Source organism: Jaculus jaculus, chromosome 8, assembly GCF_020740685.1.
Source record: "Jaculus jaculus isolate mJacJac1 chromosome 8, mJacJac1.mat.Y.cur, whole genome shotgun sequence".
Classification (NCBI taxonomy): Eukaryota; Metazoa; Chordata; class Mammalia; order Rodentia; family Dipodidae; genus Jaculus; species Jaculus jaculus.
Window position 1 is genome coordinate 128,652,737 of NC_059109.1, and position 22,092 is coordinate 128,674,828.

General features: G+C 47.3%; 1 protein-coding gene, 1 long non-coding RNA gene and 3 other non-coding genes across 5 annotated transcripts in view; 4 read left to right on the forward strand and 1 right to left on the reverse strand.

Annotated features, from left to right (window-relative positions):
- The window catches only part of Znfx1 (zinc finger NFX1-type containing 1), a 38,022-nt gene extending 21,626 nt beyond the window's left edge, over positions 1–16,396 (reverse strand). The window contains exons 1-5 of the mRNA XM_004663876.2: positions 16,282–16,396; positions 12,901–13,013; positions 5,446–7,257; positions 2,789–2,920; positions 327–478 (exon numbers count right to left, since the gene is read on the reverse strand). Of these exons, the coding sequence (XP_004663933.2) occupies positions 327–478; positions 2,789–2,920; positions 5,446–7,257; positions 12,901–12,961 (2,157 nt within the window). The 5' untranslated portion in view covers positions 12,962–13,013; positions 16,282–16,396. The remainder of the gene's footprint in view (positions 1–326; positions 479–2,788; positions 2,921–5,445; positions 7,258–12,900; positions 13,014–16,281) is intronic.
- A 327-nt stretch (positions 16,397–16,723) lies between these two features.
- Positions 16,724–19,889, forward strand: LOC123462819. Its single transcript, XR_006638543.1, has 5 exons — positions 16,724–16,939; positions 17,274–17,368; positions 18,881–18,937; positions 19,177–19,244; positions 19,651–19,889. It is a non-coding gene; the product is annotated as an uncharacterized LOC123462819 (long non-coding RNA).
- On the forward strand, positions 17,114–17,205 carry LOC123463249. The gene has a single exon (XR_006638837.1). It is a non-coding gene; the product is annotated as a small nucleolar SNORD12/SNORD106 (small nucleolar RNA).
- LOC123463250 lies at positions 18,714–18,803 on the forward strand. Its single transcript, XR_006638838.1, has one exon. It is a non-coding gene; the product is annotated as a small nucleolar SNORD12/SNORD106 (small nucleolar RNA).
- Positions 19,005–19,096, forward strand: LOC123463248. The gene has a single exon (XR_006638836.1). It is a non-coding gene; the product is annotated as a small nucleolar SNORD12/SNORD106 (small nucleolar RNA).
- Positions 19,890–22,092: the final 2,203 nt, after the last annotated feature.

A 22,092-nucleotide genomic window follows, 5' to 3' on the forward strand; every position in this document is an offset into this window, starting at 1 on the left:
AGACTAGACTATATAGTGAATTCCAGGTTAGCCTGAGCTAGAGCGAGACCCTACCTCAAAACAACAACAAGTCCCCCATCAGGGGGCTGCAGTTGCAGTGTTTAGTGTGCGTGTTTTAGGGGAGCAGACTGAAGGTCCTAGGAGAGCAATTTCATCCTTCCTGTGTTTGGTTAAGACAGTACAGGTCACACCAAGACAACAGCAGAATGAAATGCTGGAAGGAAGCAGGGAGCTTCATCAGAGCTTTGAGGGGCCTCTATGTCTCCCCAGGTTGCTGACCATAAAGCCACTGCTATCTTGTGACAGGGCCCTCAGCTAGGACTTACATTCATGTAGGCCCTTCGGAGGTTCATGGAGAGGTCCCGGCGGAATTCCCGGTTGTTCCTCAGCTCCCTCAGGGTGAACTGCCTCAGGACTTCACTGTTGCTCCTCCCACCAACCCGCACGATGCCCACACCATGGAGACTCCTGTAAATGCCTGTGGAGCAGAAGGGAGCACTGAGGATGAGCCCCTTTGGGGTTCCTTGGGTGGCAGTTGTGTCATTGGGATGCCCCAGAAACAAACTGCGCTTACGGGAAACATACGGGTGAGAGTGCTATCCTGCAGTGTGGGAGAGGTTAGCACAGAGTTCCGACATGGAGCAGGGTGCGGTGACGCCAGCCCTTAATCCCAGCACTTGGGAGGCAGAGGTAGGAGAACTGCCATGAGTCCAAGGCTACCTTGAGACTACAAAGTGAATTCCAGGTCAGCCTAGGCTAGAGCAAGATCCTGCCTTGGGAAAAAAAAAAAAAATTAAATAAATAAATAAGAAAACTCCAATGGCTTAGCGGTTAAGTGCTTGCCTGTGAAGCCTAAGGACCCCGGTTCGAGGTTTGATTCTCCAGGACCCACCTTAGCCAAATGCACAAGGGGGTGCACGTGTCTGGAGTTCATTTGCAGTGGCTGGAAGCCCTGGTGCACCTATTCTCTCTCTCTGCCTCTTTCTCTCTCTGTCAATCTCAAATACATAAGTAAAAATGAACAAAAAATGAAAAGAAAAAAAAAAACAGCTCCAACACCTGTTGCTGGATGACATGGGCAAGATGCTGAACTAGGGGCTCATCTAGGGTTTGAGGGTAGTAATAACTGTTTTTTTTTTTTCTCCTTCCTTTTTGAGAAAGGTTTTCTGTGGACCTGAACTAACTATGTAGCTGAAGATGGCCTTGAATGTGTGTTGCTCCTGAACAGGTAGGTACTAACAGGCCTGGTTATATGCAGTTATAGGGTGTTACCCAGGATTTCCTATGTGCTAGACAAGCATTTTACCTACTAAGCCACACCTCTGCACACTGTCAAAACTCCTGGGGTGGCTACAGTATGTATGGTTAGTAAAATCTCCCACGAGGGTCTTGCACAAAGCAAGCCCTCAGAAAATGTGAGCTCAGTGCACAAGGGAGAAGTTTCCTGATGTTGTAGGCATGTGCCAGGTATTGAAGATACAGCAGTTAGTTACAACATGCAGTTGTTGGTTCTGCTTTCCTGTCCCACATCCTAGCAGAGAAGACAGCAGTAAGAGTGCCTGTTGCAGCCGGGGATGGTGGCGCACACCTTTAATCCCAGCACTCGGGAGGCAGAGGTGGAGGATCACCGTGAGTTCAAGGCCACCCTGAGACTACATAGTTAATTCCAGGTCAGCCTGGACCAAAGTGAAACCCAACCTCGAAAAACCAAAAGAAAAACCAAAAAAAAAAAAAAAGAGTGCCTGTTGCAAGCACTCGATGCTGTACTTGCACAGCTGAAGATCTGACCTAATCCGCGTGTGATCTATCCTTGAGGCTCCACTACTGAAACTGACGTGCTAAGCATAAACAAGACTTATGGAGGTGAACAGAGGATAAGGAAAGCAATAATCCAAACAAAAGGGAAATCACGTGTTTTATTACTCATTAATGCATTTTGTATTTTTTTGTTTTTTTGAGGGAGGGTCTCACTGTAGCCTAGGCTGACCTGGAACTCACTATGTAGTCTCAGGCTGGCCTGAAATTCATGGTGAGCCTCCCCACTCTGCCTTCTGAGTGCTGGCATTAAAGGCATGCGTCACCATGCTTGGTGTAATTAGTATTTTGTTGTTGCTGTTTCTAAGGTAGGGTCTTGCTCTAGCTCAGGCTGTCCTGGAATTCAGTATATAGTCTCAGGGTGGCCTTGAACTCATGTAACCTCCTACCACTGCGTCCAAGTGCTGGGATTAAAGGCCCGGCTTAATTAGTATTTTTTTGAGTGACTAGTATGTATGTTTTGTCAGGATCTGCAAATTCAGTAGGAAATCTTGACCAGCTCTTGCGTTTTAAGTGTACAGTAGACACACATGATTAATAAAGCAAAAGGAGAAAGGACACATGTTGGGGGCAACAGGGCAAGTCCTCTGAGAAACTCACAGGGAGACCTGAGGTGTGAATCGGCATCAACCAGGCTAGAGCTGCCTTGAGCTGAGAAAGAAACCACATTCCAGGCAGGGAACAGAGGGGCCACAGCAAAAGAAAATGCAAGGACCAGGAGGAAACTGGCTGTACTGGGTGCAGGTGTGGAAAATGAAGAGGTGGACCGCAGGGGCAGGGGCAGCTGCGCAGGCCATGGTAAGGACCACAGACTTTATTCAAAGAGCAACCAATACTAAACTTGCTGGCATTATCCATAAACGTCTTGATACAGAAGATACTTTTGTGGCAATGCTGAGCATCAAACCCAGGGCTTGGTGCATGCTAGGGAAATACTTGACTGTGAGCTGTGTTTCCAGCCTAAAGACATTACCTTCTAGAAACTGGTCCAAAGCATGATTAGTGTAACACACAACCAAGATGGGAAACTTCTGGTTATTAACTTGCCAGACAGACTTGTTGGTCAGAAGGGCCTGAACAATTTTCAGACCCACATAGGTTTTGCCTAGAAAGTAAGAAAAGAGATGTTAAAAAATTAGACATTTTTTTTCAGCTTGAATTCAAGACAATCTCCTCTTACATCAGCCTCCAGAGTATTGGGATTAAAGACATGAACCCCTGCCCAGCTTCTTCCTGAATTTATTTATCTGAAGTATATTTACAGATAGGGCAAACAGATGCAATGTTTTTATTTTTTATTTTTATTTTTGTTTTATTTTTATTTATTTGATAGTGACAGACAGAGAAAGAGGCAGATAGGGAGAGAAGAGAGAGAGAATAGGCATGCCAGGGCCTCCAGCCCCTGCAAATGAACTCCAGACACTTGCACCCTCATGTGCATCTGGCTAATGTGGGACCTGAGGAATCGAGCCTCGAACCGGGATCCTTAGGCTTCACAGGCAAGCGCTTAACTGCTAAGCCATCTCTCCAGCCCCAGACGCAATATTTTAAACAACTTACAGGATACTCCATTGTCCATTTATTTATGTATTTAATTTTATTTTTTTTTAATTTTTATTTATTTATTTGAGAGAGAGAGAGAGGGAGAGAATGGGCACACCAGGGTCTCTAGCCACTGCAAACGAACTCCAGACGCATGCACCACCTTATGTGTCTGGCTTATATGGATCCTGGGGAATTGAACCGAGCTTCTTTGGCTTTGCAGGCAAGCGCTTTAATGGCTAAGCCATTTCCCCAGCCCCCATTGTCCATTTAAAAATATTCTTGCTGAGCATGTGGCATACACCTTTGGTCCCAGCACTTGTGAGGTAGAGGGAAGAGGATTGCTGTGAGTTCAAGGACAGCCTGAGGTGCAGTAAGACCCTAATTCAGGGGGGCAGGTGGAAAAGGCTGGAGAGGTGGCTTAGCAGTTAAGGTGCTTGCCTGTGAAGCCTAATGACCTAGGTTGGACTTCCCAGAAACCATATACATCAGATGCACATGGTGGTATGTGCATCTGGAGTTCCTTTGCAGTGGTTAGAGGCCCTGGTACTCACATTCTCCCTCCCTCCCTTCCTCGCTCTCTCTAATAAATAAATAAATAAATAAAATATTTAAAAATGAGAAAGAGCTGGGCATGGTGGCACACACCTTTAATCCCAGCACTCAGGAGGCAGAGGTAGGAGGATCGCCACGAGTTCAAGGCCACCCTGAGAAAGAAAGAGAGAGAGAAGGAGGGAGGGAAAGAGGGAGAAAATGCTTGGGCTGGGGAGATGCCTCAGTGGTTAAAGGTACTTACTTACAAAGTATGACACCCAGCTTCGATTCCCCAAGTATCCAAATAAAGCCAGATGCACCTGGAGTTCATCTGCAGTGGTAAGAGGCTTTGGTGCCTCTTGCACATAAATTTAAAAAAAATGTTTTTTCAAGGTAGAGTCTCACTGTAGCCCAGGCTGACCTAATACCCTGTAGTCCAAGACTAGACTCAAACTCACAGTGATTCTCCTACCTCTGCCTCCCCAATTCTGGGATTAAAGGCATGTGTTGAACTGGGCGTGGTGGCGCACCCCTTTAATCCCAGCACTGGGGAGGCAGAGGTAGGAGGATCGCTGTGAGTTTAAGGCCACCCAGAGACTACATAGTGAATTCCAGGTCAGCCTGGGCTAGAGTGAGACCCTACCTAGAAAAACAAACAAAACAAAACAAAAGATATGTGCTATCATGCTGGGCTGATACTATGTATTTGAAAATTTTGCTGGGCATGGTGATACATGCCTTTAATCCCAGCACTTGGGAAGCAGAGGAAGATCACTGTGAGTTTGAGGCCACCCTAAGACTACATAGTGAATTCCAGGTCAGCCTGGGGTAGAGTCAGACCCTATTTCGAAAAACAAAGCTAAAAAAAAACAAAAAAACAAATAAACAAAAATTTATCTATTATCTATCTTCCATCCATCCATCCATTTGTGTGTGCAAGTACATGCACACATCAGGGTCTCTTGTTCTACAAACCAGACCCCTGATGCATATGTCACTGCTTTTTATTTTTAAATTATTTGTTTATGAGAGAAAGAGGCAAAGAGACAGAAAGAGAGAGAGAAATGGGTGTATCAAGGTCTCTTGCCACTGCAAACCAACTCCAGAGGCATGTGCCCCTCTGCATCTAGCTGTGTGTGGGTACTGGGGAATTGAACCTGGGTACTTATGCACGGCAGGCAAGAAACTCATCTGTTAAACCATCTCTCCAGCCACTGAGTCTGTCTTTACATGGGTGCTGAGGGACTGAACCCAGGCCCGCAGGCTTTGTAAGCAAGTGCCTTTAACTGCTTAGCCATCTCGCCAACCCTGATACTACTTAATTTGCAATAGTACAAAATTAAACAAATATATCCTATGGCAGAGCCACGAGGACACATCTCCCTGAATTTAACCCCCTTAAGATCTCTTCTATCTATGCATAACTAAGATGCCTACTGGGCAATCACCATGAGTGGATTCTTTGTCAACAACACATGCATCCATTTTAGGGAAATGTTTCTAAAGGAGACATTCTAGACATCGAGAGCAAAGGCTCTAGAAGTTCCATCTTACCTGTTCCAGGAGGTCCTTGGATAATAGCCAGTTCCCTTGTGAGAGCAAACTGCAAGGCTTCCATCTGGGAGTCGTCCAGTTTCAGGGCTTCCTTTGAGGGCCAATGGCTAAAATCTAAGACATTAACTGTAGGACGCTGCAAGACTTTAGCATTCTTTGGAGAATCCGCAGCAGCGGAGGGAGTCTTTGTTAAGGGGGTGAAATCATATCTGCCACCAAATATCAAGTAATGTGGCCTCTTCACATGGGAGTTGCATTCCACGATATTCTGTTGGAAGGGGATGTCTCCCTCTTCAACTTCCTGGAGTCCTTCCAGGACATGCCTGTAGGCTTCAAAGTACGCCGTGGTCTCCACCATGAGGAAGGAGTCTGAGGGCTGGACCTCTGCTAGCAGCTGCTGGCTCTGCTCATTGAAGGACAGCTGGACAATTCCTTTGCAGAGATCTTCAAGCTCCCGGTTTGAAACAGTCGCGAAAAGAAATGTCTCAAAGTTGTCCTTAGACATGCATACCAACGACCCATACAGCAGTCGCTTGGAATTCTGCCAGCGAACGAACTTCAGTGGTTTTGTGTCAAACTGAACCTTGTAGACAATGCCTGATGGTGAGCACATGGGGGTGATAATCCTAGTGTCAAAGTAGATTCGGATGTCATCGAACTTTCTCTTCCTCAGACACTGGTCCTCAAAGTTCTGGAGAAGTTCCAAAATGCCCTCCCGCAGGGGTCTGACAAAGTCTTCTCGCAGAAGTCGAAAGTGAGTGTCCAGGTAGACAGCAGTGCTCTCGTATTTTCCAGAAATGATGTTGGGGCGAAGGAAGGGCCTTTGATCCAAGTGCACTTCATTGTAGGTAGGATAGATGGGCATGGTCCGGTAGTTCTCGATCTGGCCTTTGGCCCCAGGAGGCACTAGAGTACAGGTGTCCGCTCGCAAAGTGCCCTCTCGCCTCTTTTCCTGCAGGTATTCAATGAGAGTCTGCACCTCTTCCAGGTTCTTCTCCATCTCCTCCTTGATGTCAACCCCAGAAGCTCTCAGAGTGTTCAAAGAAGTTGGAAGGAGCGAGATGAGCATGGAAGTTTCCTGCACAGAGCTGGCGGGGAAGACGCTGACGAGCTCCTGGAGGAGGAAGATGATATTGCCTATGTGTTGGGGATACTGGTTTCGAATGTCACGGGTGGGTTGGGTAATCGTTCCCACCACATAAGCAGGTAGGCAGACTTTGAGGAACTTGGAGTTTTTCAGTACGCCCAGTACATGCTGAATGCTCTGGCGGTGCATTCTGGAGCTACATGCCTTCTGAAGAACCTGGCAGATGAGTTCAATGAAGCTGGGTTTCATGGAGGAGTGGGAAAGGAGCTCTTTTAGCCCCTCACTTGTGGCAAGGGTGATGACCACCTCAGAGGGCTCTTTCTGCAGCAGACTTTCTAGAAACTTGTAGCCCAGTTTCTTCACCTGCGGTGGCTGCTCTGAAGGCTTCTGGGGTGAGGCCCGCCACTGCTGGAAGTTCTCACCAGACCATGGTGCTCTGTGATTCCTTCCCTCCTGGAGGTTGACGTTTCTCCATCGGCCGTCATTCTCCTGACTGGGTCTTTGGTTTCTAGCTTCCTCACCACTATGTCCCTCATGGCTCCTTCTTCCCTGATGTGGGTTCCTGCCCATGGCCCTAAATCTCTCCTCCCTTTGCCGGTGATGACCAGGATGGTTGTTGGCCCTAGGCTGCCTCCTGGGAGGGTCAGCTCTGCCTTGGAGTGCAGTGGCTGGTGGATTATTGGCTGGATTTCTAGGTCTTGGTGGTAATTCTCCATCTCCAGCTCCTAAACACAGTGGGAATATTGGGTGAGTGCAGAATCCAAGTGAGGAAGTCCAGTAAGCCAACAGGGAGTAAGCTTCCCTTCCCAAGACAAGGAAACAGCTCAGGTTTACTGTGAGGCAGAAAGGCTTCCTGCCAAGAGGCCTATACTAAACAAGAGACAGCTGGGGAGCCAGAGATGACGACTCATGCCTGTGATCCCAGCACTAAGGAGGCTCAGGCAGCAGGATTCGAGTTCAAGGCCAGCCTGAGCGGCAAGGTGTAGCTCAGTGGTCAAACAACTGGCCAGAAAGCATGAGGTCCTGAGTTCCACCCCAACACCACAAAGAAGAAAAAAAAAACACATTACTGTTAGCCAGGTGTGGTGGTGCACGTCTTTAATCCCAGCACTTGGGAGGCAGAGGTAGGAGGATCACTGCGAGTTTAAGGACAGCCTGAGACTACATAGTGAATTCCAGGAGAGACCCTGCCTTTAAAAAAAAATTATATGTAGCTGCTGTATTATGAAAATAATGGCTTCTTATAGGATGCAACAGGGAAGACAAACATTTGTTGACTGGCTATGTCATGTGAAAGGATAAACACCTTCAGTATCTTAACCTCACAAGCTAGGACTTAGGTTTCAGAAGGTTGAAAAGATTCACTTTCTAGTTCTAGTCTCTTGCCTGTACCAAACACTAGTCAGAACATGAGTTTCAAGGATAAACAGAACTGAGGAGGATGTTGGTTTGGCCACTTCCTTAGTGGGTAACCTTGTATAATTTAAGTTTCAGTATCTGGGCTGCTGTAGATAAAATGCTTATAAATGCCAGGTGGTTGTCATAACATATATACATACATACATACATATATATGTATATGTATATGTGTGTATATATATATATATATATATGTTTCTAATGTAGAGACAAATAAATAAGGAAAATTAAATTATTCTAACACAAAAATGTTTATCAAGACTGGAGAGAGGGCTCAGTGGTTAAGGCATTTGCCTGAGAAGCCTAAGGAAGCAGGTTCAATTCCCCAGTGCCCACATAAGCCAGATGCACATGTTGGCACATGTGTGCAGTGGCTAGAGGCCCTGCCATGCCCATTCTCTCCCCACCTTTCTCTCTCATAAATAAGTAAAATATTTTTAAAATGTTTATCAGCTGGGCTTTGTAGTGCATGCCTTTAATCCCAGCACTTGGGAGGCCAAGGTAGGGGGATAGCTGTGAGTTCAAGGCCAGCCTGACTACATAGTGACTTCCAAGTCAGCCTGTGCTACAGCAAGATTCTACCTTGAAAAACAAAACAAACAAACAAAAAATGTTTATCATGGGGGCTGGAGAGATGGCTTAGAGGTTAAGGCACCTGCCTGCAAAGCCAAAGGAGCCAGGTTTGACTCCCTAGGACCCACATAAGCCAGATGTACAAGGGGGCACACATCTGAGTTTGTTTGCAGTGGCTGGAGGCCCTGGCGTGCCCATTCTCTCTCTCTCTACCTGCCTATTTCTGGATCTCTCTCTCTCAAATAAATAAAAATATTTTTATTTTATTCTTTTTGTTGTTTATTCTTACTTATTTGAGTGCGAAAGGGAGAGAAAGAGGCAGAGAGAGAGAGAGAGAGAATGGATGCACCAGGGCCTCCAGCCACTGCAAACAAACTCCAGACATGTGTGCCCCCTGGTGCATCTGGCTAACGTGGCTAACGCTAAGCCATCTCTTCAGCCCAATAAAAATATTTTTAAAATTTTTATTAGCATTTTCCATGATTATAAAAAAATATCCCATGGTAATTCCCTCCCCCCCCCCACACTTTCCCCTTTGAAATTCCATTCTCCATCATATTATATAAATATTATATAATATTTATCCATCTCGATCATTGTACTTACATATATACAATATCAACCTATCCAATAAAAATATTTTTTAAAAATGTTTATCAAATGACCCATGACAGCTATGTCTCTGTTCACATTAGCAGCAGGAGTACTATTTCCTTGGGAATACTGGTTTTGTGAAATAATTATCACAGGCCACAGAGCCATGAAACAGAATAAAACTATGTGGAAAGCACTTCCCTGACCTCTGCCTGGCATCAGCAAACACAGCGTGAATGGGAAACTGGAAGGCAGAGCTTACTTTATCAAGATTTTTTTTCAGTGGAGAAAACAGAAACATAGATATCAAGTTTTTAAACTTTTTATTTATTTGAGACAGACAGACAGATAGATAGATAGATAGATAAATAGATAGAGAGAGAGACACAAAGAATGGGCAGGGCCTCTAGCCACTGCAAACAAACTCCAGATGCGTGCGGCACCTAGTGCATCTGGCTTGAATGGGTACTTGAGAATCAAACCTGGGTCCTCAGCCTTTGTAGTCAAGTGCCTTAACCGCTGAGAGCCATCTCACCAACCCTGGATAGCAAGTTTTGTTGTAGGAAACTGAGAAAAAAAATCTCAATTCATTCAGGAAACTGAAAAACGAAACTTAAGTTTCCTCCTTTCTGTAGCATTGAGAACACCTGCCTTGAACTCAATTCCCAACACTCACACAGGAAGCGAGGGGCGAGGGAAGGGATGTTGAGAACACAGTACTCTGGGCATCCACCCTGAAAAGAAGCCAAAGTGCCCTTCCTTGACTGGTCTTGCATTCCAGCAGGACCAAAGTCCAGCTCGTTTCACTTTCCTTTCTTCTAAAACTGATGTTGGAACTGACTCCACTTAGAACAGCAATGTGGAAATTTACAGACTCTACGCACGCACACACTACTCGGGGTGATGAGACCATTTCAGCATACCAGCTGTTAAATATACTTAGACACATTTTTTTTTTCCTTCTTGATACAGGCTTATTTTGTAACCAAGGATAGCTTTGAAATGAAAAATATATATATATATATATACTCTTGTACATTACAGAGAAATTTTAATTTTTTTTAAGGGGGAAAACAGTGTCTCACTATGTGGGCTTGAATTTGTGACCTACCTACCTCAGCATCTCAAGTGCTGAGATCACAGGTGTGGGCCACTATGCCTGGCTAGAGATGGTTAAGGGGACAACATAAATGAGTATTTGATAAAATGTAAGTGTTGTGTAACTGAAATCTACATTTGCACAACTGTTATTTTGTGTTTGCTTTGAAATTCCTGCGCTATCAGAAACCCTGATTTGTCTTTCCTTCTCCCCCCACTTTTTTCTTTGCTCTAGCCCAAGCTGACCTGAAATCCACTATGTAATCTAAACTCATGGTGATACTCCTACCTCTGCCTCCCTTGTGCTGGGATTGAAGGTGTGTGCTATCACACCCAGCTCTTTCTCTCTTCCCCCTCCCCCTCCTTCCCGCTCCTCTTCTCTTCTCTTCTCTTCTCTTCTCTTCTCTTCTCTTCTCTTCTCTTCTCTTCTCTTCTCTTCTCTTTTTCCTTTCCTTTCCTTTCCTTTCCTTTCCTTTCCCTCCCCCTCCCCCCCCTTCCCTCTTTCTTCCTTCCTTCCTTCCTTCCTTCCTTCCTTCCTTCCTTCCTTCCTTCCTTCCTTCCTTCCTTTCTTTCTTTCTTTCTTTCTTTCTTTCTTTCTTTCTTTCTTTCTTTCTTTTTCTCCCTGAAGTAGGGTCTCACTCTAGCCCAGGCTGACCTGGAATTCACTATATAGTCTCAGGGTGGCCTTAAACTCACAGAGATCCTCCTGCCTCTGCCACCCAAGTGCTGGGATTAAAGGCGTGTGCCACCATGGCTGGCCTCTTTCTCTCTCTTTCCTTTTTCCCTCCTCTCTCTTTTTCTTTCTTTCTTGGAGGCAGTCTCACTATAGCTCAGGATGATCTAGAATTCACTCTGTAGCCCAACCCAACCATGAACTCACAATAAAGGCTTCCCAAGTGCTGGGATTACAGGTTTGAGTCACCATGCCTTTTTAAAGGTTTAGAGAGACTTTATTAGATTAAGAGAAAGAAAGAGGAGGCACTCCCACCACCAGGAGGACTGGAGGGGTAGAGCCCCAGAAGTCCTGTTGATATCTTTGTCTGATTGAAAGATAACATTTCTTGGAAGAAACAAAAATTGGATACTTTCTCATTCTTTTCCCAACATTCACACAGCCCATGAAACAAAATCCTACAGTTCTTTCTTATTTGCTCCACAGCCAAAACCTGAATGAGACAGAAAGCTTGAGATAGGAGCAGGAATTCATGGGTGGCTTTAAGCTAGCGAGTTCTGAGCAAACACAGCAATGCCTGGCTCAGGAGGTGGCTCAGTAGGTAAGGGATTAAAGGTGTGCACCACCAAGCCTGGCTTCTTTCTTTTTTCTTTTTTATTATTAACAACTTCCATGATTGTAAACAATATCCCATGGTAATTCCCTCCCTCCCCCCACTTTCCCCTTTGAAACTCCACTCTCCATCATATCCCCTCCCCCCCTCAATCAGTCCCTCTTTTATTTTGATGACATGATCTTTTCCTCCTATTATGATGGTCTTGTATAGGTTGTGTCAGACACTGTGAGGTCATGGATATCCAGGCCATTTTGTGTCTGGGGGGGCGCATGTTGCAAGGAGTCCTACCCTTCCTTAGGCTCTTATATTCTTTCTGACACCTCTTCCACAATAGACCCTGAGCCTTGGGAGGTGTGATAGAGATACTGCAGCGCTGAGCACTCCTCTGTCACTTCTTTCCACCAGCTTCTTTTTTAAAAATATGTTTTATTTACTTATTTGAGAGACAGAAAGCAAATTTTACTTAAAACAAACAAACAAAAGAGCAGGGCATGGTGGAGCATGCCTTTAATCCTAGCATTTAGGAGGACTGCCATGAGTTTGAGGCCACTCTGAGACTACATCGTGAATTCCAGGTCGGCATAAGCTAGAGTGAAACCCTACTTCGAAAAACAAAAAACAAAACAAACAAACAAAAAGGCAGGGTCTCACTCTAAAAGCCCAAGCAGATCTGGTAGCCCAGACTGGCTTTGAACTCATTGTCATCCTCCTACCTCAGCCTCCCAGGGCTAGGACTATAGGCATGAACCATCTCTCCAGTCTCTAGAAGCTATACTCCTAGGACAAGCAAACAGCTGTATTTCAAGTTATTCATGCTGTATCTAAGTAATTAGTCATTCTTTTTTTATTTGTTTTTGAGAGAGCGAAAAAGATGCGCAGAGAGAAAGAGAGGGAGGGAGGGAATGAATATGGGCGTGCCAGGGTCTCCAGCCATTGCAAACGGACTCTGGATGCATGAGCCACCTTGTGTATCTGGCCTAAGTGGGCCCTGGGGAATCGAACCTGGGTCCTTTGGCTTCACAGGCAACTGCCCTAGCTGATAAGTCATCTCTCCAGAGTCATTCTTTTTGTAAAAAAATTTGTTTATTTTTTATTTATTTATTTAAAAGTGACAGGGAATGGGCACACCAGGGCCTCCAGCCGCTGCAAACGAACTCCAGACACATGCGCCCCCTTGTGCATCTGGCTAACGTGGGTCCTGGGGAATCAAGCATCGAACTGGGGTCCTTAGGCTTCACAGGCAAGCGCTTAACCGCCAAGCCATCTCTCCAGCCCCAGAGTTATTCTTGATGTGAAAGATGCCGGCAATCTCAAGGGAGCCTTCTCATTCACAAGGTGAATTTCCTTCTCTTATCATCTACAATTTCCTTTTCATTAGTAGGAAAGCTTGCTTACCTCTGTGGTTGGCATGGGAATTCCTGGGCCAAGCCTCCGGGCGAGGTCTACAACCCTCCATGTTGGGGTCACCAGACTTCTTCCACGTTCATGTAATGTTCAGTGACCTGCAACTGTACAGGCTGAGATTGTCAGTACTGCTGACACTGCATCTTTGGCAAATACGGGCGCAACGGAGCCAGGCTTTCTGCCTTCACACTTTAATGATTCCTTAACTAAGAGTTAAATGTAGATTTGAATCATGAGCACAAGTGATCCACTTTTGTGGTAACCAGTTGTGATAGAAAACATTAAGCTTACAATTTAGGTGATCCCAAGGGCTCTAACTCCAGGCAGAAGGAGGGTCATCATTCCAAAACTACTGTTTGGAGCCAGGCGGGAGGCAGAGGTAGAAGGATCACCATCAGTTTGAGGTCACCCTGAGACTACATAGTGAATTCCAGGTCAGCCTGGGTTAGAGTGAAACCCTACAGCAGAAACCCCCCCCCCAAAAAAAAACAAAATAAAACAAAACTTGCTTTGGTTTATGCTTTCATTTACTTAGCTGCAAGTTTCAGTTTCCTTTCTAATAAAATAGACAAGTATTATTGCCAAGGCAAAAGGAGTGTATTTTTTTAAAAAATCTAAAGTCATGTCCTAGCCAGTAGTGGGGCATATGCCAGACATCCTAGCACTTGGGAGGCAGAGGCAGAAGAATCAGAAGTTCTAGACTAGCCTGGGTTACATGTGACTGTTCCAAAAAAAAAACACCCAAAATCAAAAACCAAAATCAAGCAGAACTCCCTATGTGCTCACCCTGCATTTGTATTGGAGTCTCCTATGTTCTGAAAATGAGTGAGCAAGGTATTCCTTACCCTGCTCTTTGGAACTCAGCCAGTGAGTTGGCCCACTCTCTGTTCTAGTGAGTCAAGACAAAGGAGCCCTGTTTCAATCACAGGGGAACCAGCTCGATATCAGCAAGTGTTTGAATTCCTTCCTCTCTCTTCTATCTTGGTGATTTGTAGCGCTGGGTAAGAGGCAGCCCCTTTAAGGGAACTTCTTGATATAACTCACACATATCATGTGTGCTGGGGGGGGGGCAGGTGACTCAGTACCCATCACAGGGATTCTTGAGGCTGTCCTCACTGAGTTTTAAAATATTCATAGTTGGAAACTGTGAACAGATTTGGCATTATACAAGAGGCAGCTTTTATCCTCACCAGAGAAAGGAGTTCCTTTTCTTCCCTCCGGGAACAGTTCTGTGGAGTGCTCTCCCGCATTCTACCAAACCCTGCTCTCATGGTGTGGGTTCAATATTTACTTTTGATTTTTTAATTATCTGGGGGAGGGGCTTTTCATGTTTTTGAAAAATACTAAATAAAATACAATGTGAGAAATTTGGGAGCATTAAAAAATAGGAAGGAGAAAAAAACAGAAGGGAGGGGGCTGGAGGGATGGCTTAGTGGTTAAGGTATTTGCCTGCAAAGCTAAAGAACCCAGGTTCGATTCCCCAGGACCCACGTAAGCCAGATGCACAGGGTGGTGCATGCATCTGGAGTTCATTTGCTGTGGCTAGAGGCCCTGGTGTGCCCATTCTCTCCCTGCCTCTTTCTCTCTAAAGTAAATGAAAATAAAATAGGGTTTTGTTTATTTGTTTGTTTTAGAGGGAGCAGGGCGTGATGTCACACACCTTTAATCCCAGAATTTGGGGAGACAGAGGTAGGAGGATGGCTGTGAATTTGAGGTCACTCTGAGACTACATAGTGAATTCCAGGTCAGCCAGGGCTGGAGTGAGACCCTACTTGGGGGAGGGGGAAGGGGGAGAAGAGGCTCTGTCTTTCCATTATTCACTCCCAAAGAAAAGTAAACAGTGGATAGAGAAAACCTAAAGTTTGTTTAACTCTAACCCCATTTTCCCCACTTTGGGCTATCCTGAAGCCTAACTCCTTGAATTCCCCAATACTCACAGGGTTGGGGGGGGTGGGGGGGTAGCGCCATTCTCATTTTCCACCAGAGAAGGCTGCCCCTCCGTATACTCCAATAAAGTCTGTGCTGCTGAGGTTGGCTCCCTTCCTCCCTTATGTTCCTCATATCATCCTGATCAATCCGAGTTCTAACAATTACGGGGTCAGGGAAGAGCTGGAGAGGTCTGGGGGCTTCAAGAGGATGACAGTGAGACAGAGTTCAGTTCGGGGAACTTGAATAAGGAGGGGAGTCTAGAGTGCTTTGCTAATGTGGAGGGGAGAATGAGATGAAAGAGGCCAGAGGCAAGTGAGGGGGGGTGTAGCAGGACGCGTGTGCAGGGGTGGCATGAGTGGGAGACATGGAGGTGGTGAGGACACGGGCCACACAGGGGCACGGCTGGGGAGAGAGTGTAACTGAAAGCCACATGAGCTGACAGGTGGGAATGCTGAAGAAGCTACCAGGGGCTGAGGAGGTGACAGGGTGCTGAGGTGACATGGGCACTTGAGGCAGAGTGACGGTGCTGAGGGGTAACAGGTGAGCTGAGAAGAGGGGAGTGTGGTAATTTGAATGGATATCTCCCAATACGTCCAGGAGTTTATAACTCAGATCTCCAGCCACCTGGCTGGAGGAGGTGTCAGTGTGGGTGGGCCCTAGGGTCCAGCCCTGAGAAATGTTTGGAGAATTCCAGTCTAAAGGCAGGCAGAGTGCTTGAGCCCTGCCTGGGGTTCCTTGAGTGTGTAGCTTGCTTGTGTATTGGTGGTGGTGTTTCTCTCTGTGTGTGGACCCGAAAAAGTGGGCCAGCTTCTTCCTCTATCTGTAACAATAAATCCCTTCCTCCACAACTGTGCCTGGTTTGGAAGTCGAACCAGCAACTGAAGCTGACTGCTACAGGGAGGGAGTGCTGGGGGCTTGGGAGGTAAGGGTCAGTGAGTCGGGGTGAGAAGGGGCATCAAGGGGAGAGGACAGGGAGTGGGGGGACACTGACTCGAAATGATGGAGGTATTGATAGGGTGAAAATAAGGACTCAAGGGTGACAGGCAGAACACTGTGGAAAGGAGACATGGGGGGGTGATGAGGTTGTTGTGGAGAGGAGACAGTGACTCTGAGGGTGACAGATACACTGAGAGGAGGGGATGGAGACTCTGGAGGTGATGGGGGCGCAGATGGGGAGGGGGAGAAGGACTCCGGTGACGGGGGAGTTGGAAGTAATTAGGGAGTGATGGGGTTGTTGAGGAGGGGGAAGGACAAGGACTCTAGGGATGATGGGGGCATTGATAGGAGTGGGATAAGGACTCAGGGTTACAGGAGGGGGCGCAGAGAGGGGCCAGGGACTCAGGACGTGACCAGGTGCTGGGACTCCGGGGACTGGCAAGGCGGGGATGGCAGGCGCGGGAGGGTGGGCAGGAGCAGGTGCGGGACAGGGCGGAGGCCACTCACCGACCGACTCCGGCGCGTCCTGTCGCCGCCGCCCGGGGCGCGGCCTCTGCTGGGCTGAGGCTGTGGCCCTGGCTAGTGGCCGGCCCCGCCCGGTGCCGCGCACTTTCGGTTTCCTTTCCCGCAGGCCCTGGGCGGGGCGAGGAGCCGGGTGGGCGGCCTGGAGGAGAAGCCGGAGGAGGAGGAGGAGGAGGAGGAAACCGAGGAGGAAGAGGCGGGTGCCTCGGGCGCCAGCGAGGGGGCCGGGCTCGCCTGCGCTGGGCGGAAGGGTGGAGTCGCCTGGGCTTCCCGCGAGCACCCGGGGGGCCGGGCGTACCGTAGCCAAGGCAGCGTCGGGCCCCAGCCGCCCGGCGGGCGATTTGGTGAGTGGGAAGCGCGACATGACGGCGAGGCGGAGCGGCCCGAGTGGCCAGGTGCGCCCGGGGACGGACTAGACCTGGTGTGGACAACTATAAGAGCGCGTTGGGCCCGGAGGCTTAAGGGACTACATTTCCCAAGGGGCGCCGCGGCCGGAAGGGGCCCAGTGCGCAGGCGCACAGGGGCGCCTTGGGCTATATAAGGGAGGTCGGCGCGCTCCTTCAGTCTTTCGCTCCTGAGCGCGGCTGGCTCGTGCTTCCGAAATGGGTCCCTGCTGCTGGAACCACGCGTCGTCTGCGGCGAGGTGAGGCCTTGTGTGATTTTCTTTTCTCCGCCGTTGGTCATCCTTTACCTGGCTTTTACCTCCGTCTGCGGTCGACGCTGGTCCCTCCCCGATGTTCCTCCGACGCCGACCGTGGGGAGAGCGAGTTTAGGCGGAAAGATCCGGTTTCTTCCGGGTGGGCCTGGGAAGCACGCGGCTGGTGTGAATGATGACTGTACTTTTTTCCCCATCCGATCGACAGTGCTGATCTCAGAACACTTGTTGCCAGTTAGTCCTGATACACCAGCCCCAGAAGGCTCTTACCCGGTTAGGTTACGACCATGGGAAGATGAAGGTTGAACCCTCTGTTTTGCAGGTTGATGCGCTCCTGCAGTACAGGACGGATGAAGGTCACCCGTGGGCCTCCAAGGAAACTAGAAGACATGTACTCTTCGACCTCCTAACCTCTGGGTAAGAGTTTGCCTCTTGGGCTCTTGCAGGAGACAGCGCTTTCAAAGAGCCTCTTAGTTGGATAGGAAAATGGGGCCTCAAATAACGTTAGTGGGGGCTCGGTTTCTTTTCTTGGGCAGGGACTCGAGCGTGCGGCGCAGGTGCTGTTCCTACCCACGAGGTTATTGAACATCTCTTAGGCACTGGGAGATACTGCTCCGGGTTTTGTGTAAGCCCAGGTCAAAGAAGATGGTTATTTTAGAAATGCTGTTTAATGTTGTAATTGTAGTTGGTGCAGCTTGGGATTCCATGAGTTTTTTTTTTTCCTGAGGTAGTCACAGTCGAGCTCAGGCTGACCTGGAATTCACAATGTAGTCTAAGGGTGGCCTGGAACTCGTGTTCCTCCTACCTCTGCCTCCCAAGTGCTGGGATTAAAGGCGTGCGCCACCATGTCTGGCGAATTTCTTTATTGTTTAAGTTAACAAGTGAATGTGTAATGTGTTAGCTTAAAAAAAAACTTTATTGGAGAAAGACTGGGCGCACCGAACGCATGTACCACTCTATGCGTCTGTCTTAAGCCTTATTCTTAACTGTGTAACTAGTTTTTCCTAGTTAGACCTGGCTTGTTCCAACTGGGTGCATTAAGTTTAGGCTTTTTTTTCCTAGATAGGGTCTCAACTCTAGTCTGGGCTAACCTTGGAATTAACTATGTAGTCTCAGCGTGGCCTTCAACCCACGGTTATCCCACCTCTCTGCCTCCCAAGTGCTACAATTAGAGGTGTGTGCTACCACACCTGGCTTAGGCTTCTTACTATGTATAAACATTCTTGTAATCCTAGTACAAGAGCCTGAGGCAGCAGAGTTGAGACCGTGTTCCAGGCAGGCCTGGGCTAGAGTGAGACCTTACCTAAGTAGGATTGACCAGGTGCTATTCAGTGGATGTTTTCTGTGCTGGCCTCTTCAGTTAGAACGTGTGCTCTGAAGGCAAGAGTGGTTGCCAGGTGTCCAATGTCCGGATGGAGACTTGTTTCTGAAATGTCCATTTGGCGCCCTAATGATACTGCTACCATCCCCCTTCAGTGGGATTTGGACAGGCTTTAGTTCTGAGTAAAAGGACAATACAGGGTAAGCGAGCCTAGAAGTGATTTCCAGGTTATAGGCCTAAAGCCTCCTGCTAGGTAGGCAGCATTATCACAAGGTTTAGGACTTTGGATCTTGATTTAGATAGCTAATGACCTTCCAATACAAGATGTCATCACATTGCTCCAGAGCAGTCTCATAGGGTCCTTGGTGTTGGAAGGAGGCTGTAATGCCCTTCAAGGCATCTAACCAGCTTCCTGGCTTGTGGTTTCAGCTCAAGCTTCCTACTGGCATGTATGATGACTAAACTTTTTTCCCCAACAGATCGACCATGTTGATCTCACTTTCTCTAAGCCAGTTTAACTGACATGCCAACCCCAGTAGCCATTCTGTTGTGCATCCCCCTTGGCCATCCAGCTAATGGGAGCTTGTCTTCCTGTATTTTCATTTCAGGTTTGCTGCTGGTTGATGTGAGGCTCCAGCAAGGATGGGTTCCTCATGAGAAGATGGGTAAGTGATTCTCTTTGTCTGGTCAGCATAGGGTTTGGCAAGGTGTTAAGGTTGTTCTAGGACTCAAGCTAGTGCATCTGATGACTTAGCTTTTTTCCCCATCAGATCGACCCTGTTGATCTAATTAAACTAATAGCCAGTTTTGTCTGATGCATTGGCCACAGAAGTAATTTATCCTTGGCTTAGGCTTGCTGGTTTTTTAAACTTATTTTTTGGCCTTATCTGTTCACTTTCTACAGGTCTGTAGCAGAGCTTTGGATACCAGCGCCTCTGTGCCCGGCTTCTCTTCCTTTGACCTGCAACACAGGTGGGGGTTGTTTTCTGGTTGTTGGGAATATTTCACCTGAAACGTCAATTCCAGCTTGTACTAAACCAGAGGGGAGGTTTTAAGTCCTTGTCCTGGCTCACGTTGACCATAAGTTTTGTACGTTCAGGGAAATTCCTTTGCCTGGGCAAATAATATGCCTTCAGGATGTTTGTATAAACAGGGATCTTGGTGCTTGTAATCCTAGCACTGAGAGGCAGAGACACCGGGCCCGTCAGAGTCTAGCGTACTTGACAAATTCCAGGTCAAAGCAGTATAGGTGTCTGGGGTGCTCTGTTTATCAGCCACTCCTTAGCCTGGTACTTCGAGCACATGAGACAGGATGCTCCCTGGAAGGGTGTAAGATGGGACCAGGACACTAGTTGTGATCCACTGTTTTTCCTTTTAGGTGTATCTCAGCTGTGGAGTACAAGGCCTGTTTTCTTGCTGAATCACTTCCACAAGATTGTGTGTATTCACACTTCAACCATGTGCAGTTCTAGGCTGTCTGTTTTGAACATGCTGTCAGTTTTTTGGTTTTTCTAGGCTTAGGAGTGAGGTAGCTCCCAGGTGCAAACTCCAGTTGTGTAAGGAAAGCAGTAATGAATTTCCATCTTCGTAGCTTAATAAAGTAAAATTCAATCAAGAGTCCTGTTTTTTATTGGTCATTTGCTGTCCTGGGGATGTGGGGAGCAACTGTCACATCCTGTCGGGTGTCCCTATGCATTCAGTGCTTGCCCTTAAAGTTCTAAGCTAGAAACTGTAGGACCATGCACCATTTGCCCTCTAGGAGAGAATGGGTACACCAGGGCCTCCAGCCACTGCAGACATGTGTAACCTTGTCCATCTGGGTTATGTGGGTCCCGGGGAATTGAACCTGGGTCCTTTGGCTTTGCAGGCAAGCACCTTAATAGGTCTTGCATCTGGCTTTATATGGGCACTGAGGACTCAAACCTGGACTTGGAGGCTGTACAATGAAGCACCTGCTGAGCCATCTTTTTTTTTTTTTTTTTTGCTAGGGTTTTGCTATGTACCCCAAATTGCTGTAATTAGTGATTTTCCTGCCTCAGCCTCCTGAATGCTGGGATTCTAGGTTTGTACCACCAAGCCCAGCCTGAGTGTTTATTCATCTCGGGCTATTCTCAAGATACCAATTAAAGAAAGAGCAAGAAAAAGTTGGTTCAGTGTGACCACATTGGGGAAAGGGCCCCTTGGCTATAGCCTGTCTTAAATCTCCACAGATTATTTGCAATAACACAATGTAAACAATGTTCAGTGTTCTGGGGGTGATGAGAAAAGTTCATCACTAGCTGTTTTTGGTTTCTAGGGTTAGTCTGTAGTGTCAGGGTGGTTCCTACCATGCCCCATGCGTTGTTTTTTTTTTGCACGTTTTTTGTGAGGTATCTCAGGGCCTTTGGCCACTGCAAATTAATGCTAGATGCCTGTGCCACATTTTGCATCTGTGGGTATTGGGAAGTTGAATCTCTAGACACCACATGGAGCAGTGATCTGAGCCACAAGACTTGGGTGGAGCACTCTACAAAGCCTACAGCCTTGAATGGAGAAAGATAGCCTGAGGAACCCAGCAGGGTGAAGCCTGTGTCTTGGGGAGTATCCCTTGCTGACAGTCCATACTAGGAGAACCCAGCAGAGTGGCCAGAAAGAAGTGCATAGGGCCATGGAAGTCATGTCAGAGGCAAAGTCCAGCCAGGTGTTCCCGATGGTAGAGGTAGGATCGCTGTGAGTTTGAGGCCACCCTGAGACTACAGAGTGAATTACAGGTTAGCGTGGCCTAGAGTGAGACCCTACCTCAAAAAAATTATTTTTAAAAGACTGGACAGATGGTTTAGCTGTTAAGCCATTGGTCTGCAAAGGCAAGGACCCAGGCTTCATTCCCCATGCATCTAGAGTTATTTGTAGTGGCTGAAGGCCCTGGGAGACTACATACTGAATTCCCTTCCTCAGAAAGCCTTACCAGACTTAGACTCAGTGGAGTATGAAGGTAAAACTCAAGCCAATTTTTTTTCCGAGGCAGGGTTTCACTATGTAGTCTCAGGGTGGCCCAAATTCATAGCAATCCTATTTCTGCCTCCCAGGTGCTGGGATTAAAGGCATGTGCCACCATGTCCCATTTAGATGAAATTTATTGTGGGCTAGAGAGATGGCTTAGTGGTTACAGCACCTGCCTTCAAAGCCAAAGAACTGAGGTTTGATTCCTCAGGACCCACATAAGTGTTGATGCATCCAGTTTGTTTGCAGTGGTTGGAGGCCCTGGCACACCCATTCTCAATATGCCTTTCTCCAGTAAATAAATACTTGTGTATGTGTGTATAGGGCATGCTAGGTTCTCTTGCCACTATAAGTGAATTCCTGTCTGGGTTTATGTAAGTGCTGAAGGGGTGGACCTAGCCTGGCAGGCTTAGCAAGTAGTGCCTTTAACTGCTGTGCGACTCTCTAGTCTCTGAGAGATGATTCTTTACAAATATAAAGCATGTTACTTTGCTTGGAGGATTTTCTTCTCATCTCCATGGGGATTCAACTTTCCATTCTTTCCTTGCCAGAGACGAGAATTGAGCTGGAAAATTAGCCACATAGAGAGTTAGCACCAGGCTCCCCCTGAACTTCCACCATTGACTGGTGGAGCCAGCCAGACATTTGGCAGGAATCGCCTATATGTGTCCAAGCACTCCTGGATGCATTTGGGTTGGGCGGCGTCCAAGAGCAGCTGGGAAATTCCCCTTGATCACAGCTGGCATCCATTGCTGCTGCTGGTGCCTTTTTATTTTATTTTTTTTTGTATTTATTTATTTATTTGAGGTAGAGTCTCATCCTAGCCCAGGCTGACCTGGAA